The following is a 27,802-nucleotide window of genomic DNA, read 5'->3' as shown; positions in this document are numbered from 1 at the left end:
CAACCACTTCACCTTACCTCACACACACACACACAACCACTTCACCTTACCTCACACACACACACACACAACCACTTCACCTTACCTCACATACACACACACACACACAACCACTTCACCTTACCTCACACACACACACACAACCACTTCACCTTACCTCACACACACACACACACACAACCACTTCACCTTACCTCACACACACACACACACACACACACAACCACTTCACCTTACCTCACATACACACACACACACACAACCACTTCACCTTACCTCACACACACACACACACAACCACTTCACCTTACCTCACACACACACACACACACACACAACCACTTCACCTTACCTCACACACACACACACACACACACAACCACTTCACCTTACCTCACACACACACACACACAACCACTTCACCTTACCTCACACACACACACACAACCACTTCACCTTACCTCACACACACACACACACACACACAACCACTTCACCTTACCTCACACACACACACACACAACCACTTCACCTTACCTCACACACACACACACAACCACTTCACCTTACCTCACATACACACACACACAACCACTTCACCTTACCTCACACACACACACACACAACCACTTCACCTTACCTCACACACACACACACACACAACCACTTCACCTTACCTCACACACACACACACACACACACACAACCACTTCACCTTACCTCACACACACACACACACACAACCACTTCACCTTACCTCACATACACACACACACACAACCACTTCACCTTACCTCACATACACACACACACACACAACCACTTCACCTTACCTCACATACTCACACACACACAACCACTTCACCTTACCTCACATACTCACACACACACAACCACTTCACCTTGCCTCACATACACACACACACACACACACAACCACTTCACCTTACCTCACATACTCACACACACACAACCACTTCACCTTGCCTCACATACACACACACACACACAACCACTTCACCTTACCTCACATACTCACACACACACACAACCACTCTCCACCTTACCTCACACACACACACACAACCACTTCACCCTTACCTCACACACACACACACACACACACACAACTACTTCACCTTACCTCACACACACACACACACAACCACTTCCACCTTACCTCACATACACACACACACACAACCACTTCACCTTACCTCACACACACACACACACACACACACACAACCACTTCACCTTACCTCACACACACACACACACACAACCACTTCACCTTACCTCACATACACACACACACAACCACTTCACCTTACCTCACACACACACACAACCACTTCACCTTACCTCACACACACACACACACAACCACTTCACCTTACCTCACATACACACATACACACACACACAACCACTTCACCTTACCTCACATACACAACCACTTCACCTTACCTCACACACACACAACCACTTCACCTTACCTCACATACACACACACACACAACCACTTCACCTTACCTCACACACACACACACACACAACCACTTCACCTTACCTCACATACATACACACACAACCACTTCACCTTACCACACATACACACACACACACACAACCACTTCACCTTACCTCACACACACACACACACAACCACTTCACCTTACCTCACACACACACACACACACACACGCAACCACTTCACCTTACCTCACATACTCACACACACACACAACCACTTCTCCTTACCTCACATACACACACACACAACCACTTCACCTTACCTCACACACACACACACACAACCACTTCACCTTACCTCACACACACACACACACACACACAACCACTTCACCTTACCTCACACACACACACACACAACCACTTCACCTTACCTCACACACACACACACACACAACCACTTCACCTTACCTCACACACACACACACACACACACATACACACACAACCACTTCACCTTACCTCACATACACACACACACACACAACCACTTCACCTTACCTCACATAAACACACACACACACAACCACTTCACCTTACCTCACACACACACACACACACACAACCACTTCACCTTACCTCACATACACACACACACACACAACCACTTCACCTTACCTCACACACACACACACACACACACACGCAACCACTTCACCTTACCTCACATACTCACACACACACACACACACAACCACTTCACCTTACCTCACACACACACACACACACACAACCACTTCACCTTACCTCACATACACAACCACTTCACCTTACCTCACACACACACACACAACCACTTCACCTTACCTCACATACACAACCACTTCACCTTACCTCACATACACACACACACACAGCCACTTCACCTTACCTCACATACACAACCACTTCACCTTACCTCACATACACAACCACTTCACCTTACCTCACATACACACACACACACACACACAACCACTTCACCTTACCTCACATACACACACACACACCCACACCCGTCACCTCACCTTAGCTCACACACACACACACAAACACACACACAGTCACCTCACCTTACCTCACATACACACAAAAACAGTCACCTCGCCCCTCACCTTACCTCACACACACACACACACACACAGTCACCTCACCTTACCTCACACACACACACACGCAACCACTTCACCTTACCTCACACACACACACACGCAACCACTTCACCTTACCTCACATACTCACACACACACACAACCACTTCTCCTTACCTCACATACACACACACACAACCACTTCACCTTACCTCACACACACACAACCACTTCACCTTACCTCACACACACACACACACACACACGCAACCACTTCACCTTACCTCACACACACACACACACAACCACTTCACCTTACCTCACACACACACACACACACACAACCACTTCACCTTACCTCACACACACACACACACAACCACTTCACCTTACCACACATACACACACACACACACACACAACCACTTCACCTTACCTCACACACACACACACACACACAACCACTTCACCTTACCTCACACACACACACACACAACCACTTCACCTTACCTCACACACACACACACACAACCACTTCACCTTACCTCACACACACACACACACACACAACCACTTCACCTTACCTCACACACACACACACACACACACACAACCACTTCACCTTACCTCACACACACACACAACCACTTCTTACCTTACACTCACATACACACACACACACACAACCACTCCACCTTACCTCACATACACACACACACACACACCCACTCCACCCTACCTCACACACACACACACACACAACCACTTCACCTTACCTCACACACACACACACACACACAACCACTTCACCTTACCTCACACACACACACACACACACAACCACTTCACCTTACCTCACACACACACACACACAACCACTTCACCTTACCTCACACACACACACAACCACTTCACCTTACCTCACATACACACACACACACAACCACTTCACCTTACCTCACACACACACACACAACCACTTCACCTTACCTCACATACTCACACACACACACAACCACTTCTCCTTACCTCACATACACACACACACACAACCACTTCACCTTACCTCACACACACACAACCACTTCACCTTACCTCACACACACACACACACACACGCAACCACTTCACCTTACCTCACACACACACACACACAACCACTTCACCTTACCTCACACACACACACACACACAACCACTTCACCTTACCTCACACACACACACACACACACACAACCACTTCACCTTACCTCACACACACACACACACACAACCACTTCACCTTACCTCACACACACACACACACAACCACTTCACCTTACCTCACACACACACACACACAACCACTTCCACCTTACCTCACATCACATACACACACACACACACAACCACTTCACCTTACCTCACACACACACACACACACAACCACTTCACCTTACCTCACATACTCACACACACACACACACAACCACTTCACCTTACCTCACATACACACACACACACACACAACCACTTCACCTTACCTCACACACACACACACACACACACAACCACTTCACCTTACCTCACACACACACACACACACACACAACCACTTCACCGTACCTCACACACACACACACAACCACTTCACCTTACCTCACACACTCACACTCACACACACAACCACTTCACCTTACCTCACACACACACACACACAACCACTTCACCTTACCTCACACACACACACACACACAACCACTTCACCTTACCTCACACACACACACACACACACACAACCACTTCACCTTACCTCACACACACACACACACACACACAACCACTTCACCTCACTTACACACACACACACACACACACAACCACTTCACCCTACCTCACATACCCACACACACACCCACCCCACCTCCCCTCACATACACACACACACACACAACCACCTCACCATACCTCACACACACACACACACACACAACCACTTCACCTTACCTCACACATACACACACACAACCACTTCACCTTACCTCACATACACACACACACACACAACCACTTCACCTTACCTCACATACACACACACACACACACAACCACTTCACCTTACCTCACACACACACACACACACACAACCACTTCACCTTACCTCACATACTCACACACACACACACACACACAACCACTTCACCTTACCTCACATACTCACACACACACAACCACTTCACCTTACCTCACACACACACACACACAACCACTTCACCTTACCACACATACACACACACACACACACACAACCACTTCACCTTACCTCACACACACACACACACACAACCACTTCACCTTACCTCACACACACACACACACACACAACCACTTCACCTTACCTCACACACACACACACACACAACCACTTCACCTTACCTCACATACACACACACACACACAACCACTTCACCTTACCTCACATAAACACACACACACACAGCCACTTCACCTTACCTCACACACACACACAACCACTTCACCTTACCTCACATACTCACACACACACACACACAACCACTTCACCTTACCTCACATACACACACACACACACAACCACTTCACCTTACCTCACACACACACACACAACCACTTCACCTTACCTCACATACTCACACACACACACACACACATCCACTTCACCTTACCTCACATACTCACACACACACAACCACTTCACCTTGCCTCACATACACACACACACACACAACCACTTCACCTTACCTCACATACTCACACACACACACACACAACCACTTCACCTTACCTCACACACACACACACACACACACAACTACTTCACCTTACCTCACACACACACACACACAACCACTTCACCTTACCTCACACACACACACAACCACTTCACCTTACCTCACACACACACACACACACACACAACCACTTCACCTTACCTCACACACACACACACACACACACACACACACACAACCACTTCACCTTACCTCACACACACACACACAACCACTTCACCTTACCTCACACACACACACAACCACTTCACCTTACCTCACACACACACACAACCACTTCACCTTACCTCACACACACACATACACACACACACAACCCCTTCACCTTACCTCACACACACACACACAACCACTTCACCTTACCTCACACACACACAACCACTTCACCTTACCTCACATACACACACACACACAACCACTTCACCTTACCTCACACACACACACACACACACAACCACTTCACCTTACCTCACATACACACACACAACCACTTCACCTTACCTCACATACACACACACACACACAACCACTTCACCTTACCTCACATACACACACACACAACCACTTCACCTTACCTCACACACACACACACACACAACCATTTCACCTTACCTCACATACTCACACACACACACACAACCACTTCACCTTGCCTCACATACACACACACACACAACCACTTCACCTTACCTCACACGCACACACACACACACACACACAGCCACTTCACCTTACCTCACATACACACACACACATGCACACACACAACCACTTCACCTTACCTCACACACACACACACACACACACAACCACTTCACCTTACCTCACATACTCACACACACACACATCCACTTCACCTTACCTCACATACTCACACACACAACCACTTCACCTTGCCTCACATACACACACACACAACCACTTCACCTTACCTCACACACACACAACCACTTCACCTTACCACACATACACACACACACACACACACACACAACCACTTCACCTTACCTCACACACACACACACACAACCACTTCACCTTACCTCACATACTCACACACACACACAACCACTTCTCCTTACCTCACATACACACACACACAACCACTTCACCTTACCTCACACACACGCAACCACTTCACCTTACCTCACATACTCACACACACACACACACACACACAACCACTTCACCTTACCTCACATACTCACACACACACACACACAACCACTTCACCTTACCTCACATACTCACACACACACAACCACTTCACCTTACCTCACATACACACACACACACACACACAACCACTTCACCTTACCTCACATACACACACACACACACCCACACCCGTCACCTCACCTTAGCTCACACACACACACACAAACACACACACAGTCACCTCACCTTACCTCACATACACACAAAAACAGTCACCTCGCCCCTCACCTTACCTCACACACACACACACACACAGTCACCTCACCTTACCTCACACACACACACACACACACACACGCAACCACTTCACCTTACCTCACACACACACACACACACACGCAACCACTTCACCTTACCTCACATACTCACACACACACACAACCACTTCTCCTTACCTCACATACACACACACACACACAACCACTTCACCTTACCTCACACACACACACACACACACACAACCACTTCACCTTACCTCACATACACACACACACACACAACCACTTCACCTTACCTCACATACACACACACACACACACACACAACCACTTCACCTTACCTCACATACTCACACACACACACACACACACACATCCACTTCACCTTACCTCACATACTCACACACACACAACCACTTCACCTTGCCTCACATACACACACACACGCACACACAACCACTTCACCTTACCTCACATACACACACACACAACCACTTCACCTTGCCTCACATACACACACACACACACACACACAACCACTTCACCTTACCTCATATACACACACACACAACCACTTCACCTTACCTCACATACACACACAACCACTTCACCTTACCTCACACACACACACAACCACTTCACCTTACCTCACATACTCACACACACACACAACCACTTCACCTTACCTCACATACACACACACACACACACAACCACTTCACCTTGCCTCACATACACACACACACACAACCACTTCACCTTACCTCACACACACACACACACAACCACTTCACCTTACCTCACACACACACACACACACAACCACTTCACCTTACCTCACATACACACACACACACACAACCACTTCACCTTACCTCACATACACACACACACACACACACGCAACCACTTCACCTTACCTCACATACTCACACACACAACCACTTCACCTTACCTCACACACACACACACACACACAACCACTTCACCTTACCTCACACACACACACACACAACCACTTCACCTTACCTCACATACACACATACACACACACAACCACTTCACCTTACCTCACATACACAACCACTTCACCTTACCTCACATACTCACACACACACACAACCACTTCTCCTTACCTCACATACACACACACACAACCACTTCACCTTACCTCACATACTCACACACACACAACCACTTCACCTTACCTCACACACACACACACACAACCACTTCACCTTACCTCACACACACACACACACACACAACCACTTCACCTTACCTCACATACTCACACACACACACACACAACCACTTCACCTTACCTCACATACACACACACACAACCACTTCACCTTACCTCACATACACACACACACACACAACCACTTCACCTTACCTCACATACACACACACACACACACAACCACTTCACCTTACCTCACATACTCACACACACACAACCACTTCACCTTACCTCACATACACACACACACAACCACTTCACCTTGCCTCACATACACACACACACACACACAACCACTTCACCTTACCTCACATACACACACACACAACCACTTCACCTTACCTCACATACACACACACACACACACAACCACTTCACCTTACCTCACATACACACACACACACACACACAACCACTTCACCTTACCTCACATACACACACACACACACAACCACTTCACCTTACCTCACACACACACACAACCACTTCACCTTACCTCACATACACACACACACAACCACTTCACCTTACCTCACATACACAACCACTTCACCTTACCTCACACACACACACAACCACTTCACCTTACCTCACACACACACACACAGCCACTTCACCTTACCTCACATACACACACGCACACACACACAACCACTTCACCTTACCTCACATACACAACCACTTCACCTTACCTCACATACACACACACACACAACCACTTCACCTTACCTCACACACACACACACAACCACTTCACCTTACCTCACACACACACACACACACACACAACCACTTCACCTTACCTCACATACTCACACACACACACACACACACAACCACTTCACCTTACCTCACACACACACACAGTCACCTTACCTTACCTCACACACACACACACCCACACCCGTCACCTCACCTTAGCTCACACACAAACACACACACAGTCACCTCACCTTACCTCACATACACACAAAAACAGTCACCTCGCCCCTCACCTTACCTCACACACACACACACACGCAACCACTTCACCTTACCTCACATACACACACACACACACACCCGTCACCTCACCTTCGCTCACACACACACACAACCACTTCACCTTACCTCACACACACACACACCCACCCCCGTCACCTCACCTTAGCTCACACACAAACACACACACAGTCACCTCACCTTACCTCACATACACACAAAAACAGTCACCTCGCCCCTCACCTTACCTCACACACACACACACAGCCACTTCACCTTACCTCACATACACACACATGCACACACACACAACCACTTCACCTTACCTCACATACACAACCACTTCACCTTACCTCACATACACACACACACACACACAGCCACTTCACCTTACCTCACATACACACACACACACACACCCGTCACCTCACCTTCGCTCACACACACACACAGTCACCTTACCTTACCTCACACACACACACACCCACACCCGTCACCTCACCTTAGCTCACACACAAACACACACACAGTCACCTCACCTTACCTCACATACACACAAAAACAGTCACCTCGCCCCTCACCTTACCTCACACACACACACACACACAGTCACCTCACCTTACCTCACACACACACACACAGTCACCTCACCTTACCTCACACACACACACACAGTCACCTCACCTTACCTCACACACACACACACAGTCACCTTACCTTACCTCACACACACACAGTCACCTTACCTTACCTCACACACACACAGTCACCTCACCTTACCTCACATACACACACAGTTACCTCACACACACACTCACACAAACACACACAGAGTTACCTCACCTTACCACACACACAGTCACCTCACCTTACCACACACACACACACACACACAGTCACCTTACCTTACCTCACACACACACAGTCACCTCACCTTAGCACACACACACACACAGTCACCTTACCTTACCTCACACACACACAGTCACCTCACCTTACCTTATACACACACACACACAATCGCCTCACCTTAGCACACACACAGTCACCTCACCTTTCCTCACATACACACACACGTGTGTATTCGTAGGACATTTACAGATACATGTTTTTGCAGTATAAATGAGGTATGCAGTGAGTAACTGGTCTTAAGTGTGTGTGTGTGTGTGTGTGTGTGTGTGTAATTGGGAGCAGATGATGGCAGTGAGGCGTGTGCAGCTCCACCATATGGCTCAGTAATGGGAGCTTGTCATCGCCTTTATTACTGAATGACAAGCACCATGTTCAACCAAATAACCTGCTGGGGGTGGTCCGCTCTCACTAACACACTCTACTGTGTGTGTGTGTGTGTGTGTGTGTGTGCTCATGTCACCCACAATCCTGCCAGTCCGTTGTCAGCCAGGCGTAAAGTGCCTAATGCTGTTTGAAAGGCAGCGTGTTGCAGCTCTAGGAAGGTAAAAGCAGGCAGTTTGCCTGGGGGTATGACACACACACACACACACACACACACAGACACACACACACTCTTTCGCATACTCTGACAAGCCTCTCAGTGGTTTATTCAAGAGGCGACAAAAAAACAGCAAGGGGGTGAAGGGTGAGTGCAGTTACTCATCTTCACACATACATGCACACACATACACACACACACATACATGCACACACATACACACACATACATACACAGTCACATGATCATGTGTGAATGTAAACAAGTGTGTAATGACTCCACATGAACTAATATCATCATCATCATGATGCCTCTGTGGGTGTTTCCTAAGCCACGCCCCCTGTCCAGAGTGTAGTGCAGAGTGGGAGCGATGCTGTTAGTGTCAGTGAGCTGTGTCCAGTCCTGCTGCGAGTTGTTTCGGTCAGTAGGACGTTTGGAGAGCTCTGTCATTACCAACGCCTCTGATTTTTTCCGGACACTTGAGTTGAGAAGAGGCGATTGAATCGCAGCCATCCAGGTGAAATGCACTTGTTTCCTCATCGCTGCTTCTTGTAATAGCTAACAGAGCGGAGACGTGTTCCGTAATAAAGGTGTGGGATGTTTTTACGCTTGAAGGTGACACGGCGTTGACGTGATGGACGTCATTCCCCAGGCTCAGAGTTCACTAGCGCTAACGCCGTTTACCCAATGCTAATACGCTTCACTGTGGTGTAGTGATAATTATACGGTTTATTCGCACGAGTGTGTCGTACACTCCAGGCTGCTTTACTGATGACGTGAGAAACGCAAAAATCAACATCAGAGACGCGGAAGGTCAGCAGATTGTCCTGGAGCTGAAGACGTGTGGACATCATTTGTTCTCGTAATGACCTTTTTAGTATGCGTGATGTTGGATAAAAATAAAACCAGCGAACTGGCAGGAATGATTCAACACCATAGCCATATTTAATGGATAACGTGTGTGTGTGTAGATTGAAGTGTTGGAAAGGAAGATGGTGTGTCTGGAGAGAGAGACGTTGAAGCTGCGAGAGGAGAAGCAGGCCCTACAGGATGCTAGTGATGTCCTGCGTAGCGAGCTGGAGAAGGTCCAGGCAGCACTGCAGCAGGCCCGTGTGCGTGAGGAAGTGACCCAGGCTCGGGTCAGCGCAGAGCGGGACAGGCTGCTAGACGAGGCCCGGGCTCTACAGGCCCAGGTGGAGAAATGGCGCAGAGCAGAGACTGCGTCTCGAGCAGCATTACTGAGAATCAGACAGGAAGTGGGAGTGCTGAGGGCCGAGAGGGACTTCCACAGGAACAAGATACGGAGAGGACGAGGATACGGGACACACACCAACACACACACCACTGTCCCACTGCAGCCCAGGACATGCAGTCCGGCCAAGGACGAGTGGGAGGACATGAGTCCTGACAGGTACACACATCACACACACCCCTCCACACACTGTCCTCACACACACCTCCACACACTGTCCTCACACACACCTCCACACACTGTCCTCACACACACCCCTCCACACACTGTCCTCACACACCCCTCCACACACTGTCCTCACACACACCTCCACACACTGTCCTCACACACACCCCTCCACACACTGTCCTCACACACCCCTCCACACACTGTCCTCACACACACCTCCACACACTGTCCTCACACACCCCTCCACACACTGTCCTCACACACACTCCTCCAGACACTGTCCTCACACACACCCCTCCACACACTGTCCTCACACACACCCCTCCACACACTGTCCTCACACACCCCTCCACACACTGTCCTCACACACACCTCCACACACTGTCCTCACACACCCCTCCACACACTGTCCTCACACACACCCCTCCACACACTGTCCTCACACACACACTGTCCTCACACATACCCCTCCACACTTTGTCCTCACACACACCCCTCCACACACTGTCCTCACACACACACCTCACACACACACTGTCCTTGCACACACACCTCCACACACTGTCTTCACACACATCTCCATGCACACTGTCCTTACACACACACACACACACACACACACACACACACCTCCACACACTGTCTTTACACACACCTCCATACACTGTCTTTACACACACACACCTCTATACACTGTCTTCACACACATACACCTCCACACACTGTCCTCACAGACACACCTCACACACACACCTCCACACACTGTCCTCACAGACACACCTCACACACACACCTCCACACACTGTCCTCACACACACCTCCACACACTGTCCTCACACACACACCTCCACACACACTGTCCTCACACACACCTCCACACACTGTCCTCACACACACCTCCACACACTGTCCTTACACACACACCTCCACACACACTGTCCTTACACACACTGTCCTCATACAGAAATGTTTCTCTCTCTCTCTCTCTCTCTCTCTCTCAGGTTGGTTTGATGTTATTGATGTTTTATATTTCATGTTTTTATTTGCAGTGACAGTGAGGATTTCTCGGACAGTCTGGACAGTCGGCATGCTGCTCATCCACTCCACTTTGCTGCTAAGTCAAAGGTCAGAAAAGTGCAGTCTGTAGCCCTGACTCTCACTGATTAATGAACTCAGTATCACTAATACTCTACTCTGTATTTAATGTTACCTGTCCACTCTACACGTCTCTGAGTGAGCTGTTGCTATAGACATGATAATGTATCAGAGGGAGTCACTGTCAGACCACTGTAATCACCACCTGACCACCAGTCAGAGTCCAGAACTCAGCAGCAGCAGTGAGGTGTAATACTGAGGTGTGTGTAAGGAGAAGAATTCCTGCCAGGTGCTCTCTCTCTCTCTCTCTCTCTCTCTCTCTCTCTCTTTGTCTCTCTCCCTGTCTCTCTCTCTGTTTCTCTCTGTCTCTCTCTCTCTCTCTCTCTCTCTCTCTCTCGGCCTGTCATGTCCTCTCTCTGATCTCTCAGTGACAGCTCAGCTCCAAGTTGCTCGTGTCACACTAAAGAGCTTCCGGATGAATCTGTGATCAAACCAGAGAGAGGCAGTGAGTGAGTGAGAGAGAGAGAGAGAGAGAGATCAAACCCTTTTAGTCTGAGCTGAGCTACACACTCGAGGGGCGAATCCTCCTCCACTTTGATGTGACTACAAACACTTCAGCGTGTCACACTGTCAGGAAGCAGCACGTTGCGTTACGTTAAACTGTTCCCCCGGATTAACATGTCGTGTTTCGGTTCCGCCCCCCACAGGTCTGTACAGCTCTCCCTCATGGACACACGGTCAGAGACAGCTCCACTGCGGCCAGGGCTCACAACACGGGTAACACCCCACACTCCACACTCTACATCACTTCCTGTACACTCGACATCACTCTACAACACTACCTGGTTACTCTACATCACTTCCTATACACACTACATTACCAATTTAAATATGTTAATCATCACACATGCTCACAGGCTTCATCCCAAACCACACAAGACCACACTAAGTAGTGTGCTCGAACACGATGCCTCTGTAGGCTCCCTGTGGTTTAGCTGCTGTATGATTCTGATACACTGTTAGTACTCCAGCTAAGGCTATGTCACAAATACTGAACTAGTGCACTACCTACAGCAGGAGGAGTGTGGAGTGAACCTGAGGAGTGTAGTGTACTCCACTGAGGAGAGTGAACCTCTCGAGGTGTTGTGTTCCGATTCACTCTTCGGTGTGGTGGTGGAAGTGATGTCCGCGTGTGTTCCAGTCTCTTCATAGTGGTGTGTGGTGCTTTTTGATGATGTCATCATTTTCTCAGATGACATAGTAAGGCCTTAGCAGCTATTTTAGGCTCCCTACAGAGGCAGCCTACTGTAAATGGAACAGAAGAGTACATGAGGGAATTTGTGTTATTGTGTGAATGATGATAGAGTGTGTGTGTTTGTAGGTGTGTGTGTGTATGTTTTGTTACTTTACCCATGTGATTTGTTTCAGTGTCGCAGCTGAGCACGGAAGTGAGGAAGAGGAGGAAAATGATGAAGATGAGGAGTGTGTCTATGGTGAAGAAGGGAGCAGGTAAACACCATACCACACTGCTAACACACTCTCACCATGCTCAGGTCTTATACTCCTGTGTGTGTGTGTGTGTGTGCCCTTAAGGAGTGTGTGAAGATGCAGCAGTGAGGAAGAGGAGGGTGACGAAGAGGAGACATGTGTGTGCTGTGTACACTCAGAGGCTCGCCTGTCTGCAGCAGCAGGTCGCAGTTCTGCAGGCAGCCAGCAGGGCGGCACACGACGAGAGACTCAGACAACAACACACACACACTGAACTGCAGACACTGACACACACACTGCAGGTACACACACACACACACACACACACTGAACTGCAGACACTGACACACACACTGCAGGTACACACACACACACTGAACTGCAGACACTGACACACACACTGCAGGTACACACACACACACACACACACACTGAACTGCAGACACTGACACACACACTGCAGGTACACACACACACACACTGAACTGCAGATACTGACACACACACTGCAGGTACACACACACACACACACTGAACTGCAGACACTGACACACACACACACACTGAACTGCAGACACTGACACACACACTGCAGGTACACACACACACACTGAACTGCAGACACTGACACACACACTGCAGGTACACACACACACACACTGAACTGCAGACACTGACACACACACTGCAGGTACACACACACACACACACACACTGAACTGCAGACACTGACACACACACTGCAGGTACACACACACACACACTGAACTGCAGACACTGACACACACACTGCAGGTACACACACACACACACACACACTGAACTGCAGACACTGACACACACACTGCAGGTACACACACACACACTGAACTGCAGATACTGACACACACACTGCAGGTACACACACACACTGAACTGCAGACACTGACACACACTGCAGGTACACACACACACACTGAACTGCAGATACTGACACACACATTGCAGGTACATACACACACACTGAACTGCAGATACTGACACACACACTGCAGGTACACACACACACACTGAACTGCAGACACTGACACACACACTGCAGGTACACACACACACTGAACTGCAGACACTGACACACACACTGCAGGTACACACACACACACTGAACTGCAGACACTGACACACACTGCAGGTACACACACACACACACTGAACTGCAGATACTGACACACACACTGCAGGTACACACACACACACACACACTGAACTGCAGACACTGACACACACACTGCAGGTACACACACACACACTGAACTGCAGACACTGACACACACACTGCAGGTACACACACACTGAACTGCAGACACTGACACACACACTGCAGGTACACACACACACACACTGAACTGCAGACACTGACACACACACTGCAGGTACACACACACACACACTGAAATGCAGACACTGACACACACACTGCAGGTACACACACACACACACTGAACTGCAGACACTGACACACACTGCAGGTACACACACACACACACACACACTGAACTGCAGACACTGACACACACACTGCAGGTACACACACACACACACTGAACTGCAGACACTGACACACACTGCAGGTACACACACACACACACACACTGAACTGCAGACACTGACACACACACTGCAGGTACACACACACACACACACACACACTGAACTGCAGACACTGACACACACACTGCAGGTACACACACACACACACACACACACTGAACTGCAGACACTGACACACACACTGCAGGTACACACACACACACACACACTGAACTGCAGACACTGACACACACACTGCAGGTACACACACACACACACACTGAACTGCAGACACTGACACACACACTGCAGGTACACACACACACACACACTGAACTGCAGACACTGACACACACTGCAGGTACACACACACACACACACTGAACTGCAGATACTGACACACACACTGCAGGTACACACACACACACACACTGAACTGCAGACACTGACACACACACTGCAGGTACACACACACACACACACACACTGAACTGCAGACACTGACACACACTGCAGGTACACACACACACACACACTGAACTGCAGATACTGACACACACACTGCAGGTACACACACACACACACACTGAACTGCAGATACTGACACACACACTGCAGGTACACACACACACACTGAACTGCAGACACTGACACACACTGCAGGTACACACACACACACACTGAACTGCAGACACTGACACACACACTGCAGGTACACACACACACACTGAACTGCAGACACTGACACACACACTGCAGGTACACACACACACACACACACACTGAACTGCAGACACTGACACACACACTGCAGGTACACACACACACACACTGAACTGCAGACACTGACACACACACTGCAGGTACACACACACACACACACTGAACTGCAGACACTGACACACACTGCAGGTACACACACACACACACACTGAACTGCAGACACTGACACACACACTGCAGGTACACACACACACACTGAACTGCAGACACTGACACACACACTGCAGGTACACACACACACACACACACTGAACTGCAGACACTGACACACACTGCAGGTACACACACACACACACACTGAACTGCAGACACTGACACACACTGCAGGTACACACACACACACACACTGAACTGCAGACACTGACACACACACTGCAGGTACACACACACACACACACTGAACTGCAGATACTGACACACACACTGCAGGTACACACACACACACACTGAACTGCAGACACTGACACACACACTGCAGGTACACACACACACACACACACACTGAACTGCAGACACTGACACACACACTGCAGGTACACACACACACACTGAACTGCAGATACTGACACACACACTGCAGGTACACACACACACTGAACTGCAGACACTGACACACACTGCAGGTACACACACACACACACTGAACTGCAGATACTGACACACACATTGCAGGTACATACACACACACACACTGAACTGCAGACACTGACACACTGCAGGTACACACACACACACTGAACTGCAGACACTGACACACACACTGCAGGTACACACACACACACTGTACTGCAGACACTGACACACACACTGCAGGTACACACACACTGAACTGCAGACACTGACACACACACTGCAGGTACACACACACTGAACTGCAGACACTGACACACACACTGCAGGTACACACACACACACACACTGAACTGCAGACACTGACACACACACTGCAGGTACATACACACACACACACACACACTAAACTGCAGACACTGACACACACACTGCAGGTACACACACACACACACACACACTGAACTGCAGACACTGACACACACTGCAGGTACACACACACACACTGAACTGCAGACACTGACACACACACTGCAGGTACACACACACACACACACTGAACTGCAGACACTGACACACACACTGCAGGTACACACACACACACTGAACTGCAGACACTGACACACACACTGCAGGTACACACACACACACACACTGAACTGCAGACACTGACACACACTGCAGGTACACACACACACACACTGAACTGCAGATACTGACACACACACTGCAGGTACACACACACACACACTGAACTGCAGACACTGACACACACTGCAGGTACACACACACACACACACACTGAACTGCAGACACTGACACACACACTGCAGGTACACACACACACACACACACTGAACTGCAGACACTGACACACACACTGCAGGTACACACACACACACACACTGAACTGCAGACACTGACACACACACTGCAGGTACACACACACACACACACACACTGAACTGCAGACACTGACACACACACTGCAGGTACACACACACACACACACACTGAACTGCAGACACTGACACACACACTGCAGGTACACACACACACACTGAACTGCAGACACTGACACACACACTGCAGGTACACACACACACACTGAACTGCAGACACTGACACACACACTGCAGGTACACACACACACACACACACTGAACTGCAGACACTGACTCACACTGCAGGTACACACACACACACACACACTGAACTGCAGACACTGACACACACACTGCAGGTACACACACACACACACACACTGAACTGCAGACACTGACACACACTGCAGGTACACACACACACACACACACACTGAACTGCAGACACTGACACACACACTGCAGGTACACACACACACTGAACTGCAGACACTGACACACACACTGCAGGTACACACACACACACACACTGAACTGCAGACACTGACACACACTGCAGGTACACACACACACACACACTGAACTGCAGACACTGACACACACACTGCAGGTACACACACACACACACTGAACTGCAGACACTGACACACACACTGCAGGTACACACACACACACACACACTGAACTGCAGACACTGACACACACACTGCAGGTACACACACACACACACACACACACTGAACTGCAGACACTGACACACACACTGCAGGTACACACACACACTGAACTGCAGACACTGACACACACACTGCAGGTACACACACACACTGAACTGCAGACACTGACACACACACTGCAGGTACACACACACACACACTGAACTGCAGACACTGACACACACACTGCAGGTACACACACACACACACACACTGAACTGCAGATACTGACACACACACTGCAGGTACACACACACACACACACACTGAACTGCAGACACTGACACACACACTGCAGGTACACACACACACACTGAACTGCAGACACTGACACACACACTGCAGGTACACACACACACACTGAACTGCAGACACTGACACACACACTGCAGGTACACACACACACACACACTGAACTGCAGACACTGACACACACACACACACTGAACTGCAGACACTGACACACACACTGCAGGTACACACACACACACACACTGAACTGCAGACACTGACACACACACACACACTGAACTGCAGACACTGACACACACACTGCAGGTACACACACACACACTGAACTGCAGACACTGACGCACACACTGCAGGTACACACACACACTGAACTGCAGACACTGACACACACACTGCAGGTACACACACACACACACTGAACTGCAGACACTGACACACACACTGCAGGTACACACACACACACACTGAACTGCAGACACTGACACACACACTGCAGGTACACACACACACACACACACACACACACACTGAACTGCAGACACTGACACACACACTGCAGGTACACACACACACTGAACTGCAGACACTGACACACAAACTGCAGGTACACACACACACACACACTGAACTGCAGATACTGACACACACATTGCAGGTACACACACACACACACACACACACACACACACACTGAACTGCAGACACTGACACACACATTGCAGGTACATACACACACACTGAACTGCAGACACTGACACACACACTGCAGGTACACACACACACACACACACACTGAACTGCAGACACTGACACACACACTGCAGGTACACACACACACACACACTGAACTGCAGATACTGACACACACATTGCAGGTACATACACACACACACACACACACACTGAACTGCAGACACTGACACACACACTGCAGGTACACACACACACACACTGAACTGCAGACACTGACACACACACTGCAGGTACACACACACACACTGAACTGCAGACACTGACACACACACTGCAGGTACACACACACTGAACTGCAGACACTGACACACACTGCAGGTACACACACACACACTGAACTGCAGACACTGACACACACACTGCAGGTACACACACACACACTGAACTGCAGACACTGACACACACACTGCAGGTACACACACACACTGAACTGCAGACACTGACACACACACTGCAGGTACATACACACACACACACTGAACTGCAGACACTGACACACACACTGCAGGTACACACACACACACACACTGAACTGCAGACACTGACACACACACTGCAGGTACACACACACACACTGAACTGCAGACACTGACACACACACTGCAGGTACATACACACACACACACTGAACTGCAGACACTGACACACACACTGCAGGTACACACACACACTGAACTGCAGACACTGACACACACACTGCAGGTACACACACACACTGAACTGCAGACACTGACACACACACTGCAGGTACACACACACACACACACACACTGAACTGCAGACACTGACACACACACTGCAGGTACACACACACACTGAACTGCAGACACTGACACACACACTGCAGGTACACACACACACACACACACACTGAACTGCAGATACTGACACACACACTGCAGGTACATACACACACACACACTGAACTGCAGACACTGACACACACACTGCAGGTACACACACACACACACACTGAACTGCAGACACTGACACACACTGCAGATACACACACACACACACACACACTGAACTGCAGACACTGACACACACTGCAGGTACACACACACACACACACTGAACTGCAGACACTGACACACACATTGCAGGTACATACACACACACACACTGAACTGCAGACACTGACACACACTGCAGGTACACACACACACACACACACACTGAACTGCAGACACTGACACACACTGCAGGTACACACACACACACACTGAACTGCAGACACTGACACACACACTGCAGGTACACACACACACACACACACTGAACTGCAGACACTGACACACACTGCAGGTACACACACACACACTGAACTGCAGACACTGACACACACACTGCAGGTACACACACACACACTGAACTGCAGACACTGACACACACACTGCAGGTACACACACACACACACACACTGAACTGCAGACACTGACACACACTGCAGGTACACACACACACACTGAACTGCAGACACTGACACACACTGCAGGTACACACACACACACTGAACTGCAGACACTGACACACACACTGCAGGTACACACACACACACACACACTGAACTGCAGACACTGACACACACACTGCAGGTACACACACACACACACTGAACTGCAGACACTGACACACACTGCAGGTACACACACACACACACACACTGAACTGCAGACACTGACACACACACTGCAGGTACACACACACACACACTGAACTGCAGACACTGACACACACACTGCAGGTACACACACACACACTGAACTGCAGACACTGACACACACACTGCAGGTACATACACACACACACACTGAACTGCAGACACTGACACACACACTGCAGGTACACACACACACTGAACTGCAGACACTGACACACACACTGCAGGTACACACACACACTGAACTGCAGACACTGACACACACACTGCAGGTACACACACACACACACACACACTGAACTGCAGACACTGACACACACACTGCAGGTACACACACACTGAACTGCAGACACTGACACACACACTGCAGGTACACACACACACACACACACACTGAACTGCAGATACTGACACACACACTGCAGGTACACACACACACACTGAACTGCAGACACTGACACACACACTGCAGGTACACACACACACACACACTGAACTGCAGACACTGACACACACTGCAGGTACACACACACACACACACACTGAACTGCAGACACTGACACACACACTGCAGGTACACACACACACACACACTGAACTGCAGACACTGACACACACATTGCAGGTACATACACACACACACACTGAACTGCAGACACTGACACACACTGCAGGTACACACACACACACACACACACTGAACTGCAGACACTGACACACACTGCAGGTACACACACACACACACTGAACTGCAGACACTGACACACACACTGCAGGTACACACACACACACACACACACTGAACTGCAGACACTGACACACACTGCAGGTACACACACACACACTGAACTGCAGACACTGACACACACACTGCAGGTACACACACACACACTGAACTGCAGACACTGACACACACACTGCAGGTACACACACACACACACACACTGAACTGCAGACACTGACACACACACTGCAGGTACACACACACACACTGAACTGCAGACACTGACACACACTGCAGGTACACACACACACACACACACACTGAACTGCAGACACTGACACACACTGCAGGTACACACACACACACTGAAGTGCAGACACTGACACACACTGCAGGTACACACACACACACTGAACTGCAGACACTGACACACACACTGCAGGTACACACACACACACACACTGAACTGCAGACACTGACACACACACTGCAGGTACACACACACACACACTGAACTGCAGACACTGACACACACACTGCAGGTACACACACACACACACACACTGAACTGCAGACACTGACACACACACTGCAGGTACACACACACACACACACTGAACTGCAGACACTGACACACACACTGCAGGTACACACACACACACTGAACTGCAGACACTGACACACACACTGCAGGTACACACACACACTCACACTGAACTGCAGACACTGACACACACTGCAGGTACACACACACACACTGAACTGCAGACACTGACACACACTGCAGGTACACACACACACACACACTGAACTGCAGACACTGACACACACACTGCAGGTACACACACACACACACACACACACACTGAACTGCAGACACTGACACACACACTGCAGGTACACACACACACACACACACACTGAACTGCAGACACTGACACACACACTGCAGGTACACACACACACACACTGAACTGCAGACACTGACACACACACTGCAGGTACACACACACACACACACACTGAACTGCAGACACTGACACACACACTGCAGGTACACACACACACACACACACTGAACTGCAGACACTGACACACACACTGCAGGTACACACACACACACACACTGTACTGAAGATACTGACACACAGTGTAGGTACACACACACACACTGAACTGCAGACACTGACACACACTGCAGGTACACACACACACACACTGAACTGCAGATACTGACACACACACTGCAGGTACACACACACACACACACTGAACTGCAGACACTGACACACACACTGCAGGTACACACACACACACACACTGAACTGCAGACACTGACACACACACTGCAGGTACACACACACACACACACACTGAACTGCAGACACTGACACACACTGCAGGTACACACACACACACACACTGAACTGCAGACACTGACACACACACTGCAGGTACACACACACACACACACTGAACTGCAGACACTGACACACACACTGCAGGTACACACACACACACACACACTGAACTGCAGACACTGACACACACTGCAGGTACACACACACACACACACTGAACTGCAGACACTGACACACACACTGCAGGTACACACACACACACACACTGAACTGCAGACACTGACACACACACTGCAGGTACACACACACACACACACTGAACTGCAGACACTGACACACACACTGCAGGTACACACACACACACTGAACTGCAGACACTGACACACACTGCAGGTACACACACACACACACTGAACTGCAGACACTGACACACACTGCAGGTACACACACACACACTGAACTGCAGACACTGACACACACACTGCAGGTACACACACACACACACTGAACTGCAGACACTGACACACACACTGCAGGTACACACACACACACACACTGAACTGCAGACACTGACACACACACTGCAGGTACACACACACACACACTGAACTGCAGACACTGACACACACACTGCAGGTACACACACACACACACACACTGATCTGCAGACACTGACACACACACTGCAGGTACACACACACACACACACTGAACTGCAGACACTGACACACACACTGCAGGTACACACACACACACACACACTGAACTGCAGACACTGACACACACACTGCAGGTACACACACACACACACACACTGAACTGCAGATACTGACACACACACTGCAGGTACACACACACACTCACACTGAACTGCAGACACTGACACACACACTGCAGGTACACACACACACTGAACTGCAGATACTGACACACACACTGCAGGTACACACACACACACTGAACTGCAGACACTGACACACACACTGCAGGTACACACACACACACACACACTGAACTGCAGACACTGACACACACTGCAGGTACACACACACACACACACACACACTGAACTGCAGACACTGACACACACACTGCAGGTACACACACACACACACACACACACACTGAACTGCAGACACTGACACACACACTGCAGGTACACACACACACACACACACTGAACTGCAGACACTGACACACACACTGCAGGTACACACACACACACTGAACTGCAGACACTGACACACACACTGCAGGTACACACACACACACACACTGAACTGCAGACACTGACACACACACTGCAGGTACACACACACACACTGAACTGCAGACACTGACACACACACTGCAGGTACACACACACACACACTGAACTGCAGACACTGACACACACACTGCAGGTACACACACACACACACACACTGAACTGCAGACACTGACACACACTGCAGGTACACACACACACACTGAACTGCAGATACTGACACACACACTGCAGGTACACACACACACACTGAACTGCAGATACTGACACACACACTGCAGGTACACACACACTGAACTGCAGACACTGACACACACACTGCAGGTACACACACACACACACACACACTGAACTGCAGACACTGACACACACACTGCAGGTACACACACACACACTGAACTGCAGACACTGACACACACACTGCAGGTACACACACACACACACACTGAACTGCAGACACTGACACACACACTGCAGGTACACACACACACACTGAACTGCAGACACTGACACACACACTGCAGGTACACACACTGACACACACACTGCAGGTACACACACACACACTGAACTGCAGACACTGACACACACACTGCAGGTACACACACACACACACACTGAACTGCAGACACTGACACACACACTGCAGGTACACACACACACACACACTGAACTGCAGACACTGACACACACACTGCAGGTACACACACACACACACACTGAACTGCAGACACTGACACACACACTGCAGGTACACACACACACACACACACACACTGAACTGCAGACACTGACACACACACTGCAGGTACACACACACACACACACACTGAACTGCAGACACTGACACACACTGCAGGTACACACACACACACACTGAACTGCAGACACTGACACACACACTGCAGGTACACACACACACACACACTGAACTGCAGACACTGACACACACACACACACACACTGAACTGCAGACACTGACACACACTGCAGGTACACACACACACACACTGAACTGCAGATACTGACACACACTGCAGGTACACACACACACACTGAACTGCAGACACTGACACACACACTGCAGGTACACACACACACACACACTGAACTGCAGACACTGACACACACACTGCAGGTACACACACACACACTGAACTGCAGACACTGACACACACACTGCAGGTACACACACACACTCACACTGAACTGCAGACACTGACACACACTGCAGGTACACACACACACACTGAACTGCAGACACTGACACACACTGCAGGTACACACACACACACACACTGAACTGCAGACACTGACACACACACTGCAGGTACACACACACACACACACACACACACTGAACTGCAGACACTGACACACACACTGCAGGTACACACACACACACTGAACTGCAGACACTGACACACACACTGCAGGTACACACACACACACACTGAACTGCAGACACTGACACACACACTGCAGGTACACACACACACACACACACTGAACTGCAGACACTGACACACACACTGCAGGTACACACACACACACACACTGTACTGAAGATACTGACACACAGTGTAGGTACACACACACACACTGAACTGCAGACACTGACACACACTGCAGGTACACACACACTGAACTGCAGATACTGACACACACACTGCAGGTACACACACACACACACACACTGAACTGCAGACACTGACACACACACTGCAGGTACACACACACACACACACTGAACTGCAGACACTGACACACACACTGCAGGTACACACACACACACACACACTGAACTGCAGACACTGACACACACTGCAGGTACACACACACACACACACTGAACTGCAGACACTGACACACACACTGCAGGTACACACACACACACACACTGAACTGCAGACACTGACACACACACTGCAGGTACACACACACACACACACACTGAACTGCAGACACTGACACACACTGCAGGTACACACACACACACACACTGAACTGCAGACACTGACACACACACTGCAGGTACACACACACACACACACTGAACTGCAGACACTGACACACACACTGCAGGTACACACACACACACACACTGAACTGCAGACACTGACACACACACTGCAGGTACACACACACACACACACTGAACTGCAGACACTGACACACACACTGCAGGTACACACACACACACAATGAACTGCAGACACTGACACACACACTGCAGGTACACACACACACACTGAACTGCAGACACTGACACACACACTGCAGGTACACACACACACACACTGAACTGCAGACACTGACACACACACTGCAGGTACACACACACACACTGAACTGCAGACACTGACACACACACTGCAGGTACACACACACACACACACTGAACTGCAGACACTGACACACACTGCAGGTACACACACACACACACTGAACTGCAGACACTGACACACACTGCAGGTACACACACACACACTGAACTGCAGACACTGACACACACACTGCAGGTACACACACACACACACTGAACTGCAGACACTGACACACACACTGCAGGTACACACACACACACACACTGAACTGCAGACACTGACACACACACTGCAGGTACACACACACACACACTGAACTGCAGACACTGACACACACACTGCAGGTACACACACACACACACACACACTGATCTGCAGACACTGACACACACACTGCAGGTA

At 49.6% G+C, this 27,802-nt stretch overlaps 1 protein-coding gene across 8 annotated transcripts in view; it reads left to right on the top strand.

The window, feature by feature from the left end:
• The window catches only part of cntln (centlein, centrosomal protein), a 182,206-nt gene that overhangs the window by 100,095 nt on the left and 54,309 nt on the right, over nt 1-27,802 (top strand). For all 8 annotated transcript variants that reach the window (XM_058386074.1, XM_058386071.1, XM_058386070.1 and 5 more), the window contains 5 exons: nt 11,500-11,939; nt 12,998-13,073; nt 13,751-13,820; nt 14,472-14,552; nt 14,637-14,833. In XM_058386074.1, the coding sequence (XP_058242057.1) occupies nt 11,500-11,939; nt 12,998-13,073; nt 13,751-13,820; nt 14,472-14,552; nt 14,637-14,833 (864 nt within the window). The remainder of the gene's footprint in view (nt 1-11,499; nt 11,940-12,997; nt 13,074-13,750; nt 13,821-14,471; nt 14,553-14,636; nt 14,834-27,802) is intronic.

This window comes from Hemibagrus wyckioides, linkage group LG03 (genome assembly GCF_019097595.1).
Source record: "Hemibagrus wyckioides isolate EC202008001 linkage group LG03, SWU_Hwy_1.0, whole genome shotgun sequence".
In the NCBI taxonomy this organism is placed as follows: domain Eukaryota; kingdom Metazoa; phylum Chordata; class Actinopteri; order Siluriformes; family Bagridae; genus Hemibagrus; species Hemibagrus wyckioides.
This window is presented reverse-complemented; position numbering and strand designations above follow the sequence as displayed.